The sequence below is a fragment of the Amphiura filiformis genome, chromosome 12, assembly GCF_039555335.1.
Source record: "Amphiura filiformis chromosome 12, Afil_fr2py, whole genome shotgun sequence".
Taxonomy (NCBI): Eukaryota; Metazoa; Echinodermata; class Ophiuroidea; order Amphilepidida; family Amphiuridae; genus Amphiura; species Amphiura filiformis.
In genome coordinates, this window is record NC_092639.1 from 54,098,508 (window position 1) to 54,115,234 (window position 16,727).

The 16,727-nt window shown below is 35.7% G+C and overlaps 1 protein-coding gene across 1 annotated transcript; it reads right to left on the reverse strand.

Moving 5' to 3' along the window:
* Positions 1-568: 568 nt before the first annotated feature.
* On the reverse strand, positions 569-7,553 carry LOC140166911 (glutathione peroxidase 3-like). The gene is made up of 3 exons (XM_072190396.1): positions 7,341-7,553; positions 3,044-3,174; positions 569-1,930 (listed from the first exon to the last, which is right to left on the reverse strand). Exons 1-3 carry the CDS (start codon positions 7,551-7,553, stop codon positions 1,780-1,782), a joined length of 495 nt encoding a protein of 164 aa, XP_072046497.1. The 3' UTR covers positions 569-1,779.
* Positions 7,554-16,727: the final 9,174 nt, after the last annotated feature.

The following is a 16,727-nucleotide window of genomic DNA, read 5'->3' on the forward strand; positions in this document are numbered from 1 at the left end:
GCGAAAGTTAATCTCTCATCAAACATCTAGCGCGTCTTGTACTATACCATGCTTAGTACTTGTGGTTAATGGACTGATAAACAAGTATGCTTGACTGTGTGTTTTTAGAGAGCAAAGTCCCGGGGTAAAGTTTTGTTTAAAATTCCATTTGCTTAAAAGTCCATAGTCGGATTTTCGGGTTCGCTATCAATAAACTGGTAGATTCCAAAATTGTTCAGTATTAAAGTGAGCCATTATAATTATGCAAGATAATGTTGCATTCAGTTACTTTTATTGTCACTAATTATCTGATATTTTTAACTCTTTATGACCATTTTACTATTGAATACTTTAATTTTAATAAACATCAGTATAATTTTGAGTTCAACGAAATGGGTTCATCATGACTAATAATAACATATTTTTAAATAAAATTCGACTATGGCATAGTCTTTATTATTCTAAACTCACAGATATCTTGAATCATTTTCCGTATAGTTTTAGGCCTATAACAGTTTATGCACTTGTATAGGACCTATACAGGGTGTAGGCCTGTCAAAATTATTGTTCTCCGTCCGTTTTTCGTTTGTTTTAAAATGTCGGCCCTTCCAAATGCACCATTGGATCCACTTCCTTTACATGACCAGACTTTTAAAATAAATACAAAGTATAAGGGGTTTATAGTCTGGTCATTTCAGGTAGATCCAGTATGTGCGTTTGGAAGAGGCAGGCTGTTAAAATACACCCAAACAGATGGCGAACAATTATTTTGATACAGCTAACTTGAGGGTAATGCTAAAAGCCTCCCCCCTCAGTAGCACCGCTATACTGGGCAAAAAATCAGATATATTTTCGTCTATGGATTTTCCTCTGATCTACGAATAATTTTATACTCGTGTTACTGTGTATATAATTTATACGGAATTTGATCAGTTTGGGTCGATCCTGCATGTAATTATTTCGTGTAAGCTAATCCTAACCCTCACCCTATTCCTAACCCTAAGTCTAAGCCTAATCCTAACCCTAATCCTAACCCTAACCCTAATCCTACACTAACCCTAACCTTAACCCTATTACCCTCCCGCTAATTAAATGCGGATACTGAATTTTAGGCCTACTCTCTGTGACCACTTGATTAATAAAAATTGCAAAACATGTAGCCATTGATTCGGGTGAGAGCCAAAATCTATTTGATAATATCAACTCCACAAGTCTATCTCCGCACACTATTTGAATGCACTCAAGAACAGCGTGGTTTGATAGGTAGGTCGGATTGCAATCTTTCGTATTAAGCATACGATTTGAGATTAAATCGTCATAAGCTGTGAATTTGATATGAGAATTGAATTTGGCACTCACCAGAAGATTGGCCACAAGTTTGCATTATTAAGGGGGTACTACACCCCTGTGGTAAATTTGTGACTATTTTTGCATTTTTCTCAAAAAATAATAACACACTGGTAACAAAAATTATGTATATTATTGGGGCAAGGAATCCAATTATTACACTGAAATTTCAGTGACTCAAGACAAGCGGTTCAGTATATATGATAGGAAATGAGGTACATCCTAGCGGTACCTTATTTCTTATCATAAATAACGAACCGCTTGTCTTGGGTCACTGAAATTTCAGTGTAGTATTTGGATTCCTTGCCCCTATAATATACATAAATTTGGTTACCACTGTGTTATTAGAATTTGAGAAAAATGCAAAAATAGACACACATTTATCGAGGGGTGTAGTACCCCCTGAACTAAATATATAATATTAGTAAGTAAATATAATAGTCTTTTTGTTCATTATTCCTTGTAGAATTCATCCTGGAAATCGTCCAAGAGTCGTTTAAATTGTCCACGTACAGTCAAGTCGTTTTGTTCATTTTGAAGCTCCTCTGCTAATACTGTAAGAATGTCGTCCCTGATGTCAGGCGGTTCTACTTCAGAGTCGTATCTGTATTGGGTTTGGATGAGAACAAAATACGGCTGTTATAAATATAACACTGTTTATTAATTAAAAACTATAAGGATCTACTTTCACCATGTCTGACACAAAATTTCTGTGGGTCAAGTGACTCACTTAGGTGAGTATTCATTTTATCCGCCAGATGACCCTCTTTACGATTCATACGAATCAAACGACACACTTGAAGTCAACCAACTCATCTATGATGACAAGTGAGTCATGTGACACACGTAAGTAGGCCTATAGGTCTTTCAACCCAGTAAATATTAGAGTGTGTCACTCTGTCACGGTGTAACCCACTAGTAGGTCTCATGACCCATTTGAGTTTCAATTGTGTCCAAGAAGAACTCACTTAAGTAAGTCGCTGTACCCACTATCGTGGGTAATGTGACTCACTTACATGAATATTCCACTTTGTACGGCTGGTGACCCCTTTACGATAATGTGAGTCAAATGACACGCTTGAGGTGAGTCCAACCAACTCGCTTCAAGTGGGTCATTTGTGTCGATATAAGATGAGTAGGGTCTACACAAAATCACACCAAATTTTGACAAAATGTCTTTAGTTATTCACTTTAATGAAAATTAAACATGCATGCATAAAAACAATTTATAATTCGATTCGAATGGCAAGTAGGCATATGAGTTTTTATGCAGCCCTTTCATATTTATTTGCAATTCACTGTTAAGTATTAGAGTGATATTGAGTCTCAGAATAAAGGCCATGGACGAAAGAGCAAAATTAATACTTCATTTATGATGCCCAGACCTATATCAGGCGCGTAATACAGAACTTCAGCAACCGGGCGCAAATTCCTTGGTGAGCTAAGAAACGATCCCGAAACGTGTAAGCCTATATTAAGCATAAATGGAACGAATTCGCGCAAAGCGCGCCTGAAGTTGCTAAGTTGAAGAGTAGTTGAAATGGTCAAATATGAGATTAATTTGGCCAAAATCACGGAAAACACCAGCCTTTGATTGGCGGCATTTATAATAATAAAAATGTGTAGGCCATAGGCCTATATCGTGGATAAACTGTACAGTGTAGCTAAGTTAGAACAGTCCATCATGTTCATTTCTTCAAATGTCAGTTAGGCCTACCTCTTGTATGGTTGGCCATTGGGGCGGATGAGGAATTTGTTGAAATTCCAAGTGATGTCACCGTTTTTGATTGGTTTCCAGTAAAAACCGTCTGGGTCGCCAATTTCATCCTTCACAGGAGGACAACGACTCTGAAAAAGACAAAAGAATAAGAAAAAAATATTGAAATAACATGTATTTCTATAATTATTTTCCAAATCATATGAATGAGTGTAGAGCCCAAGTCAAAATAATCTGGGCATCGTTCTGGTCATGATATCAAGCAATTATGATGCTCGAATACCGTAACGATTCGTCTATATAATTGCGCATTTGCCTTAGGGTAAAATTTCATGTACAGAGCTCCCTCTGAAAATCCCAACAAGAATTTATTAAAGGGTCCGCGCTTTGCTGGTGGGCTTTTTACGTGAGGGCACTTTAAAGTTTGTGTCCAAAATTCCAGTTATGTCAAGGGAGCCCATTATGCGCCATTAGGCGAATCTTTACGGTATATTATGTAAGCTAGGGCCTATGATAGTCGGAAGTTTCTCCGCACGCTTCATAGCTGAAACATTTCCTTACATCAGCACAAATAGGTCTGTAATATAGATACAAATTCGTATATGAGCGAGAAAAAGAGCTTTCATTGAGGACTCTATTAAAAACTGAGACATTGCGCGGAATTCTTTTCCATTTAAGAGATATACAAAAGGAACAGAAAACAAAAACAATACCAATATTTTGGCGAAGGTTTGCAAGTTTTTCTAAAAAATCATACAAAAAAGGCACATTATTTAGATATTTTGAGAAAATTGTGTCTGCTATTTTGCAACTCATCCTCATAACAACATGGAAATACAATTATCTCAGCTGCATACGGTATATCCCCATTGCCCACATTTCCTTCCACTAATATTCATTTGATTCTTTGTTTCGGGAACTAATAATGTCGCACAAGCTGCCGCGAAGTTACACGGAACGAGGTTAAATCATTTGACACCATCTTGTATACTCAGTATTAATTTTTCTGGACTGATTTTGATCAAATGATTTGCTCATCAATTGTTGATGACTACCCGTCACTCGTCTTTCGCAATTCGTATAAAATGAATGCAATTTGCCAAGTGGATCAACAACTTCCGAGTTTTTATCCCGGGGGTCACTGCCATTGTGGCCTGTACAGCATCCGCGATAATCAACTTTTGAAAAGCACCCTAAACAAGGATTTAACCCTTGGTTAAAACAATACCCTAAACAGGGATTTTATTCCTAGTGCATCAAATTTCATACCCTAACTGTGCATGTGTGCATGGTTTACCACCACTCTGCCTAGCTATATAGTTATGTACAATACTGTATGAGTCCCGGTATGAGTTTCTTATGAGTGCATGTCCATCTTAATAATAAGTCGGTTCGTACTTTTCATAAACTACTTTTTGAATCATAACTTTCGTGACCGAGGATATCTTGCAACTACGTGACGCTCGTCTGGCAAATTCTTAATGAATAAATTCGCTTCACGTAATGAGTAAGTCGTACTTGATTGGTCAGTTTTACCTCCGAGTAATGAAAAACTCTAACATGATCATGATTGGTCAATTTGGCTCCACGGAGCAAAAAGTCAGCTACGCGTAGCAGCTCCACGTTGTGGCGGTTGCGGCATACCATATCAATATCCAATATGATATTTCTATTGCAAGAAAATTTTATTTGTTGTCAGATAAATCACAGCTTTTATCTTAAATACACTAACTGGATATTAAATACACTAATTAGTGAGGACCGGTATTTTGCTGTGGATATGTTTAACTGCAATTTTGCGGTAAACTTTTGAAATCCTGGGTAAAAATTGTGATCATTTCAACTCTGAGAAAATAATTATATAAAGGAATGCATGTAAAATCAAGGTGCAATACAATGTACATTATTGACACACTATCACTCTCTTTATCTACGTCAATAATAGAATATCGATTTCAATCGAATTGAATACATTGCTCAGTTTTGAGTTTGTAGTTGACTACTAAGCGACCTAAGCCATCGATTGCTAGCCAATCAGATAGAACTCCTTTTCTTGCGTTCGGTGAAATACCACTCGCCCGTAGCCAGGGGGGTGACACTAAATTCACGGCTTTTGTTTAGCCACGCAAACCTATGGCAAATTTTGTTGGCTTGCTCTCAACAAAGTGAGGCAAGGTATCGATCGGTTATGAATAATTCACATCAACTCTTACTCAGCCCATGTGATTGAGGTCACCACATAAAGGTGTCGTAAGTGTAGCGAATCGAACCTGTTGAAGATAGTAAAAAGCGCCCCCAAGCAAGGTTAGACCGGGCGGAAGTGGGTCAACTACTATGATCCCATCAGGCCACAGTGATTTGTTTCTGCAAGAAAGTCTTTTAATTTGATAAGGGAATGTCTTGTTGATATAGTAATGTCGAAATTGAGACTAACTATCGATAATACAAAGGAAATATACGACAAGCATAAGATATGAAATACAGTTAGTATTTGAAGTCAAAAAATCATTTGACACTTCACGTTATTCCCAAAATGGCACCCGCGGCAAGAGTTTTTGCCATGTGCTTCCTCCTGTGGAAAAGTATCCCGAAAATATCAATCTGCACTAATACACTTATTGGTGTAGCCTGCCAGTATGAATTATTGTTGAAAAGTAGAATGGCACAGTAATTTTGACATTTAATTGTATACCGCCACTAATAATCCAAAAATCCGATCTTTATTCATCGCGTCTATTGGCTCATTTTCTTACATTGAACTATTATAGGCACTTCAACATCGATGATAACCAGCGTACACCACAAGACCCCAGAAAAAAAATCATAGGCTCACGTCAAGCCGTCTGTACACCTGTCTTCAATCATATAATAGATTGAATACAATACCGTTCTTTTCAAAGAGACTAATCCTTACAGGTGCAAGTGATTAGCATTTCTTTGACATCTATGGTTCGATGCATCGGTAGGTCCTACTGCATGAACGTGAGTGCGGGCGATATAGTCAAAATTGTATTCATCTATTGTTATGGTACTTAATCCGATTTAAGAACTTCACTTCGCCAGCGTGCCTATAAACGTATTCTGTTAGGGAGTAGCCTACATAGTACAATTTCAAACTTTGTGATTGGCAATAGGCCCCTACCGGTAGGCCTACATTAAAACGTATGCATGGGTGACACCCAGGAGCGATTATAGTATTTATTTCCTAGCTACATTATATTTTGATTGTTTCCGTTTGCCATGATTTAACACAGAATAAAAGCAAAACTCACTGAAAAATAACATTTGTTGAAAAATCAACTAAGTTTAGGGAGTGTTCAGAAATACTTTGGTGGGGGACAATATATTTTTTCGTGTTACAAATTTTTTAACCCCCCACCCCTCTTCGTTAACCCAAAACTTTGTTGACCCCCGGTCTCACAAGTTAATGGACCTAAAACTGTTATGACCCCCACCCTCATATTTTAATATTTAAAAGTACAAAACTATTTTGCCCCCCCCCCCCCAAACCTGTACCATTGTACATCAAACGATAGAGGAAATAATATTATTAAATAATACTAAAACTTGTATTCATGTCAGTGTTGTGAGTAATTTAGTAAAATAGGGTAATTTTTTAAAATTAAAACTTCAAATAATATTGTTTTTGTTTGTTTGTTTGTTTTAGATGACAATTACAGTTTCATGCAAAAGAGTTATGCAAATACTTTAAAATGTACGTTCGGCACATAGGCCTAAGCGTCATGGCCTACTCTGCCTGGCAAAACTAGTCTGGTCGGAATGTGCATAATAATTATGTTTCGTTCGGTAGCCGATACAAACGGAAACTACTCTGTCCCTTGATCAAATGTCTATTATATTAACGCCCTCTGGCCAGGTCAGACCATCATTTTAATAACAATATGCTATTAACATATGAATTGGACACATGCAAATTACGAAGTGTCACATCCTGATTTAATAATCCTTGCCGTAGCTCACCAACGGAGTATTAAATTTATATTTATCGTATAGGACGTCGACACTGTGCGATGTAGCCATGATTTTTCACAGAGGGAGAGGGAAGGGGGCATTGTGACTTCTAGTTGTCAAAAATTGCTTCTTCGTGCCCGTCCTTCCCCCTACACCACTGTGAGAGGCCAAGTTGATATTTCCGCCAGACATTCTACATAAATAAATATATATCGATTTTACGTCATTTGTAGTTAGAATTTAAACATGTTACATCTACGTCGAATACTCGGAGTCTGTAGCCCTACTACTAGGCCCTTATTCTTAATTTAACGCCAAACTTTACCTTCAGAAACGTATACAAAGGATGTTCGTCTGGTCCATTGACTTCATCCTTAGCAGTCACGATGAAATTTGGTTCGTATCCATTACCAGGACGAACATATTTCATACAGTTGAGTAATTCGTGATTATCAGCGGGTTCCTGTAGACCAAACTGGTTACAAGGTACTCCCAGTACCTCAAAGCTCCCATCCAAACTACCCACGTCATGCAACATAGCTATTATGTTATGGAGATAGCAAACTACGCAAGTCATCAATTACAATAAAGCTATACGCATCCTCTGAAGACAGCAAACTATGTAAGTGACCGGGTAAGTGATTAATTGCAGTAAAGCTATAGCCTACATCCTCTGAAGATAGAAAACTATGTAAGTCATCAATATTGCAACATAGCTGTTATATATCTTCTGAAGATAGCAAAGTATCTTGGTAATCAATTGTAACATAACTATTATTTTCTGAAGATAACAAACTACCAAAGTCATCAATTGCATGAATAGAGGTTATCCACTTTACTCATGAGTGACTTCTAACAAAAGGAGCTGGTTCCTGTAGTATTCCTCATTCAAACCAATGCAAACAAAGCTATTATCCTCTGAAGACAGCAAACTATGTAAATCATCAATAGCAACATTAGCTATTATCTTCTGCAGACAGCAAACTGTATGTAAACCATCAATATAATTATATACCTCATATATAGATTCCTGTCATCTGATTGGTTGAAAGTGCAGTCATTGAATTAACTATGCCCGCAAAATGAACTATGGACCGGTCCATGGAAATGAACTATGGACCGGTCACGTGCGTCACGATCAAACTGCGCATTTTTCCCAGCGTAAAATGATATTACGCACGCGTTGATGTTTTCACGCGTTATAATCACGTAGAAATCGCAGATTGTAATCTGTGTGCCGTTCGCATTGAAACTATTAATTTCTCTTCCCAAAATCGATGCTTTTAAGCTCTTTTAACCAAACAGATGACAAGAATCTTAAGATTTGGTATATAAAACAAATATTGCCTGCTTTTTATTCGGGCCATGGTTAAAATTATAGGCCCGCAGTGATCTCAAAACCATGACTATACCCCTCGGCTACGCCTCGGGGCATAGTCATGGTTTTGAGATCACCTTGGGCCTATAATTTTAACCATGCCCCTCATAGCAGTCAATATTTGTATACTATTATACCTTCTGAAGATAACAAACTACACGCGTCATCAATTGTAATAAAGATAGCAAACTTCACAAATAATAAATTGCAATAAAGCTATGCATTTTCTGAAGATGTCAAACTACCCAAGAAATAAATTGCAATAATTAAAACTAGACATCTTCTGTCATCAATTTGAAAAATAGCTAGTAAATTTAGAAGAAAGCAAGCCCCCCCCAAGTCATCAATTGCAGCAATAAAGCTACTATCTTCTGAAGATAGCAAGCTGCACAGGTCATCAATTGCAATATATCAGAGGCTTAGAGCCAGCTATATCCACAATTACATGTTACTCATTTCGGCAACTAATGAATGGTTAATTCAGCCCTCCATGCAATGACTTTAGTGTACATGTATATGCATGGTCACTTAAACAGTTAGCATGGTTAGTTAGACGCAAGTGACGATGTACATACCCCAAAGTCACTTACATTATATTATGGAGCGCAGAATTAACCGTCCATTTGTTGCCGAAAAGAGTAACATGTAATTGTGGTCATAGCTACTTCTGGCTCTAAGCCCTCGATATGCATCTTCTGAAGATAGCGATTAAATTGAAAAAAAAGCTATACATCTTCTGAAGATAGCAAAGCACCCAAAGAATAAAATTAATTGCAATAAAGCTATAGCCTACCTCTTCTGATTGCAAACTACCAAAGCCATTAAATGCAAATTAACTGCAAATTACCTAAGTTGTAAATTGAATAAAGCTATAGACTATCTTCTGAAGATAGCAAATTACCAGTGAAAAATATATATCAAACATCCAGTACTGAAAAAATAAATAAAGAAATAAATTGCTTACTTGCTTACTTACTAAATTACTTAATTGATAATTACAAGCAAATTGCACATTTCGTTTATGATTCGATAAAGTGAAATGCGTCCTGTCACGAGTCAAACTAAAGCTAATATGAAATGAACACCATCAGTCTGCCGTTGGTGATGATACCAGATATCATTAGATTTAATGTTTTTTTAGCAACACGGTCATCTCCACTCCCGCATATATCGGCTAATCATTCATGCAATGATATTTATAAGCACTAGTTACACCATTTGATAATGCAAAATGCATGATGAGAATTGTCAATAGTCAATTTTGAGATAGTTTGCTTTGCGTTATTACATGTTAAAATGAAAATAAGCTTTTCATGCTTTTTGAGGGCTATTGGGGTTTACGCTCAACTTATGTTCTGTGTAAATTCATTAATTATGTTAAAGGATAATGTGTTTTTAACAGCATGTATTATAAATCATATTGACTCTTGCTCCTTAGACAAATCAAATGAAATGTATAGCATATTGTCTGTTATATTTGACGTAAAATGATAACAGATCTGGCGAAGAATTAGATATTGTTAAACACTTGTTTAAGACAGTGTCTAAAACAATAAATACGAGGTTTAAATGTAGAATTATAATTGCTTTTTACACCTTAATTGGCGACATTTATCCTCACGATGCTTGAATGATCTACATTACAGTGTGAATCTACATTGGCTTAGTCAATTATTATTTACACAGTTTACAATAAAACTGATAGCAGAAAGAAATTAAAATTGAAAAGGAGATATAAAGTAGTCTTTAAGCAGTATGCAGACTTTTTATAAGACGTACAATATTGTATGTAACATATCTACGTTATTTAATCTATTGCCATTCTATTTCCAATAATGTTTAAGGGATCTAAAATGAGCGTTTATTGCGTTTCGACAGTATTTTTTGTGGGACATGAGAGCACCTCAGACCTATCGAATTGCATTCTGAATACGAAGCATGTCTTTCTGATATCAAATAATTTACATTTTTGAAAATCACAATATAATACAAATTTTATGACAAATTATAAAAATTTGATATTTTTCAAATTTTGATATATAACAGTCCTCGAAGTAAATTATATGAATCTAATGATATATTCTTAAAGTGTATGTAGCAGGGAGGAAAAGCCGACGGTCAATTGAAATTTTGACCTTTCATATTGAAGATATGGATTTTTTCCCAAAAAGACCTAATTTTTGTTGGTGTTTTGGGAAAAAAAATCCATATCTTCAATACGAAAGGTCAAAATTTTCAATTGATCGTCGGCTTTTCACCCCACCTACATACACTTTAAGTATAAATCATCAGATTTATAAAGTTTACTTCAAGTACTGTTAAATATCAAAAATATCAATTTTAATGATTTGCCATAAAATGTGTATTAAATTGCGAATTTCAAAAAATCAAAATTATTTGATATCAGAATGACATTCTTCGTATTCAGAATGCAATTCGATAAGTCTGATGTGCTCTAATGTCCCAAAATAAATACTGTCCAAACGTTCATACCCCAGCCCTTAAGTTCTAACGAATGTTTGATGACGTAAAATCGATAATATATTTCTACCAGATATTATACGTAACATATTATCGATTTTACGTCATCAAACAATCGTTAGAACTTAAACATTACTGGAAATAGAATGGCAATAGATTAAATAACGTAGGTATGTTACATACAATATTGTATACGTCTAATAATCGGAGTCTGCATACTGCTTTATAGCCAGTAGCTTTAATGTTTTTTTGTTGTGCACATTACAAATTGCAAAACTCAATAGAACGACAGAAACAAATCATTTCATATTTACGACACTTATTTATAATGCAGCTAGCATAACAATAGAATGTACTACTATCCATCTTGTGAATAATATTGTAATCATGTACCAGATGGAAAAGTCGTCAAATCTGTTGTGGTAATTTGTAAAATATTACTAGGGCATATTGCCACATCAAAATTAATGCTTTTTATAGTATGTTTGGTGCTATAATTGTATTGTAATTGTAAAATCAAACAACTTTCTAACATTTGCAGTTTTATCCGACTCATAAAACAGAAAAATGTAGACCAGCAACATGGCACGCATTAATGAAGGTTTATACCGCACTTAGCATTTTCTAGCGGTACTGAGCAGCAACACAACAAATGAGCCAAGATTTCCACGTACACAAAATTAGGGCAATAAGTGTATAATATGTCTGTGCAGTTTTGAGTTGCACAATTTCAATCTGGGCTCATTATATAGAATGGGCAGTTGCATGCATAGCCATGATTTTTTCCAAATTTTCCAAAGGAAGGGGAAGGGGATGTGAGGGGGATTTTACGAAAATTGTCAAAAATGGACACACAAAAAAAATCCGCTTGCCCACCCCCTTTCCCCTACGGCTACGACACTGTTATTATCCTCATGTTTGAAAGAGAGCAATGAATGCGTATGTACGATGAATGAATGAATGAATGAATGAATGAATGAATGAATGAATGAATGAATGAATGAATGAATGGATAAAATAATGAATAGATATAAATGAAAGGAATTAATTAAAACAAATGTTTTGTTGTATATTCGTCCCATGTCTAAACTAACCTTCAGAAAGGTAAACAAAGGATGTTCGTCTGGTCCATTGACTTCATTCTTAGCAGTCACGATGAAATTTGGTTCGTATCCATTCCCAGGACGAACATATTTTAAACCGTTGAGTAATTCGTGATTTTAGCGGGTTCCTGTAGGCCAAACTGGTTACAAGGCACTCCCAGTACCTCAAAGCTCCCGTCCAATTCTTCACGTAGTGCATTCAGTTGTAAATATTGCTGAGTATAACCTCAAAAAGTAGCCACATTGACTACTAATACGGCTTTACCAGATAACTGAGACAGTGCAATCTTGGAGCCATCTAACCCTTGGAAGACAAAGTCGTGAAAGCTTCCGTCACCAGTATTGCAGGTAGATTCAAGGTCTTGACCAAAAGATGGTAGGAATAAGTAAGTGAGGGCCAGGAGGGGGAAAAGTATCCGCCAACCCGGCCGCTCCATATTGTACATTTTTACGGTGCTCGGCACTGATGACAAGCGTTGACTTCCCTCGCTAACAGATGAATGCAACACAGTTAAGTGATGTGACTTCGTTATGCATAATGCGCTGTTAGAAATCAAGTACTGAATATATCAATCGTGTGGCGTAATTCACATGGTGTGCTGAGAGCTCTGAGCTGAGCCAGCTATTAAAATCATCTTAAAGGGTTGAACTTAGCAGAAGGACCCTGGTGGATTGTTTTTATATTTCTTCGGTAGTTTATTTCATTGTTGCAAATCGCTTTGTTCAGAGTAATGTAAAGGTGCTTTATGTTATGTTATGTTATGTTATCTTATCTTATGTTATGTTATGTTATATAATCTTATGAAGATAACAAACTATTCGAGCTATCAATTGCAGCAACACTAAACATTATATATCTTTAGTATGAAGATAGCAAATTGCACGAATCATCAACTGCAACAAACTATCTTCTGAAGGTAGCAAACTACCAAATTCAACAATTGCAACAATCATGACAATTAAGCTCAATAATCTTTCGAAGATAGCAAACTACGCGACTGAGTCAACAAAGCTATATCTTCTGAAGATAGCAATCTACACGAGTCAGCCAACAAAGAGTATCTTCTGAAGATAGCAAACTACGCGAGTCAGTCAACAAAGAGTATCTTCTGAAGATAGCAAACTACGCGAGTCAGTCAACAAAGAGTATCTTCTGAAGATAGCAAACTACACGAGTCCGTCAACAAAGAGTATCTTCTGAAGATAGCAAACTACACGAGTCAGTCAACAAAGAGTATCTTCTGAAGATAGCAAACTACGCGAGCCAGTCAACAAAGAGTATCTTCTGAAGATAGCAAACTACACGAGTCAGTCAACAAAGAGGATCTTCTGAAGATAGCAAACTACGCGAGCCAGTCAACAAAGATTATCTTCTGAAGATAGCAAACTACGCGAGTCAGTCAACAAATTAAGCCATTATCTTCTGAAGATAGCAAACTACGCGAGCCAGTCAACAAAGAGTATCTTCTGAAGATAGCAAACTACACGAGTCAGTCAACAAAGAGTATCTTCTGAAGATAGCAAACTACGCGAGCCAGTCAACAAAGATTATCTTCTGAAGATAGCAAACTACGCGAGTCAGTCAACAAAGAGTATCTTCTGAAGATAGCAAACTACACGAGTCAGTCAACAAAGAGTATCTTCTGAAGATAGCAAACTACGCGAGCCAGTCAACAAAGAGTATCTTCTGAAGATAGCAAACTACACGAGTCAGCCAACAAAGAGTATCTTCTAAAGATAGCAAAATACACGAGTCAGTCAACAAAGAGTATCTTCTGAAGATAGCAAACTACGCGAGTCAGTCAACAAAGAGTATCTTCTGAAGATAGCAAACTACGCGAGTCAGTCAACAAAGAGTATCTTCTGAAGATAGCAAACTACATACACGAGTCAGTCAACAAAGAGTATCTTCTGAAGATAGCAAACTACGCGAGCCAGTCAACAAAGAGTATCTTCTGAAGATAGCAAACTACACGAGTCAGTCAACAAAGAGTATCTTCTGAAGATAGCAAACTACGCGAGCCAGTCAACAAAGATTATCTTCTGAAGATAGCAAACTACGCGAGTCAGTCAACAAAGAGTATCTTCTGAAGATAGCAAAATACATGAGTCAGTCAACAAATTAAGCCATTATCTTCTGAAGATGGCAAAATACGCGAGTCAGTCAACAAAGCTTTTATCTTCAGAAGTTACAAACTACACGAGTCAGTCAACAAAGCCATTACCGGGGTATCTTCTGAAGATAGCAAAATACACGAGTTAGTCAGCAAAGCTATTATCTTCTGAAGATAATGGCTCAAAATGCATTTTGAATACGAAGAATATCCTTCTTATATCAAATAATTTTGACCTTTTGAAATTCGCGATATAATACACAAAAAACTCTTCAATATGAAAGGTAACAATTTTTAATTGATGGTCGGCTTTTCATCCCAGCTACATACACTGAAAGTCTATTTTAAATGTATCATTAGATTTATAAAGCTTTCGAGGACTATCAAAAATATAAATATTTAATTATTTGCCATAAAAATTTTATTATATTATAACGAATTTAAATAAATCAATTAGAAGGACATTCCTCGTATTCAGAATGCAATTCGATATGTCTGATGTGCTCTCAGGTCCCACAAAAATACTGTGCAAACGTTACTATCCGAATTCTTAAGCTAATATCAGTAATAATATGTAAATATCATCAGTCAGTCGTGGATAATGATGATACCATATTCAGCCGTGTAAAAGCAATGTGGGCCAGGCGGCGGATGACATGATCGAGCCGCCAACTCGTGAAACCGCCCGGCCGTATGGCATTTTCCATATACTCGGTTAGTTTTGTGGGGTTCATTATCAAACCCAACGGTTTTAGCTTGTATTTATATTATTTATCAACATAGGCCTATTTGTTTGTGATATTTCAAGCGTTTTAAAATTTAAAAATAATCCCATTCAATTACACGGTTGACGATGAAAATTTACTGAATTTAGGGAATGCACGTCATACACCACCTGATGTGGGCTGTCAAATAAGATACAAATGAGGTTTAACGTTGGATCGTTTAGAAACATCATAATAGCTCTACAGAAGAAAAAAAGATTTGTTTAATTAACTGTGTACATGACTTGGATTTAAAACAAATTCTAACATGAAATATTCTAGCCAAAATCAAGAAAAGGTAGGCATACTGTAGCTAAATTATTTGCGTCATACATTTAGGGGTAAAATGGTCTACCCCAAATATTTTTGAGTGATAGCACATTTTACTTCAGGGTTCGGTTTTTGCCGGCAAAAACCTGTGGCAAAAACCTATTTTTGCCAGTTTTTGCCTGATTTAAACCGGCAAAAATGGCAAAAACTCATATATAGTCGGTCAAATATTAAAAAGTAATACAGAAAGCTCATAAACAGTAACACACAACTTTCAATGAATTATTCAACATATGTTTTGTCTCATCAAGTCCTTCAAATGAAAAAGTTTTGAATTTGATATGCCACATTTCAGTTAAATGCACTATAGTGAGCAATAAAAACATGTGCCTTTTATTTCTTAATGTGTTACTTATAATTATAAAATCTGGGCTTGTTACACGCAGGAAAGTATTTTTGTAACTTATAATAATTTGTTTTGCGATGAAAAAAGTGAACTATTATAACTTTTTTAGTTTTTGCCATTTTTGCCGGCTGAAACTAGCAAAAACTATTTTTGCCAGGCGGTTATAACCGTGGTTAAAACCATGTTTTTTCCGCCTGTGGCAAAAACCTGCGGACCCTGCTTTACTTCTATATCTATTGAGAGAGATTGTTTTAAAATTTTCAATGGAATGCAATGGATTTATAGTTCTGACAATGGCAGAGGAATAGGGACATGCGTAATACCCTTAAGCTGTAGTGTAGTATACATCTATCTATCTCATTTTTGACCTATGGGTTAACCCACTTTGCATTGCCCTTATATGGCTCAATATTATCAGCATGCGTAATAATGGCGTATGTTAAATGTGACTTGCAAGCAACATGTTCATTCCGCACCATCTTCGACAGATATCACCGGAACTAATCATGTAATTAGGTACTAATTATTTAGATTATATCGATCATCAGCTGGCCAAATAAGGAAAATATCGACAACAGTAATATCCCAGCAAACACAAAACGTTTTCGACATCATTCGCGAAAGGTTATAAAAGGTTGTCAGAAAACGTTTAAATGTCGGGTTATATAAAGGGTATATTAAGAGTATAAAACGATTTCATAACATTAAAAAACATTTTTGATAATCTACTGCCCAGCAAACACAAAATGTTTTACAGAAAACGTTTAAATGTTGGGTTATATAAAGGGTATAAAAATGTATTAATAACATTCCAAAAACATTTTTGAAAACTTGATACAAGACATTCTAAACAGAATGTTATTTTGGGGTTGAAAAATATTTTGCGAAAAATGTTTGCCCAAAATATTTGCAATAACGTTTTAAAAACGTTTTCATGACCTTTATATAACCCGACATTTAAATGTTATTAAAACGTTTTGTAAACAACATTTTAAGAACATTTCTGTGTTTCCTGGGTGCAAATATTTTAACATAATGTTATTTAAGTGTTGACAAAATATTTGGCAAAAAATGTTTGCAAAAATAGTTTACAATAGCATTTTGAAAACATTTTGAAAATATTGTTGTAGTGTGTTTTCATACAAAACGTTTTAAAACGTTTTCATGACCTTTATATAACCCGACAATTTAATGTT

Excerpts from the sequence above, each read along its gene's own strand:
- LOC140166911 (XM_072190396.1), bottom strand. The coding sequence starts at position 7,553 with ATGTTGCATGACGTGGGTAGTTTGGATGGGAGCTTTGAGGTACTGGGA. Across the intron at positions 3,175-7,340 it reads CTTTGTATACGTTTCTGAAG|AGTCGTTGTCCTCCTGTGAA; the intron begins GTAAAGTTTGGC and ends TGTCTTTTTCAG. Across the intron at positions 1,931-3,043 it reads AATGGCCAACCATACAAGAG|ATACGACTCTGAAGTAGAAC; the intron begins GTAGGCCTAACT and ends AACCCAATACAG.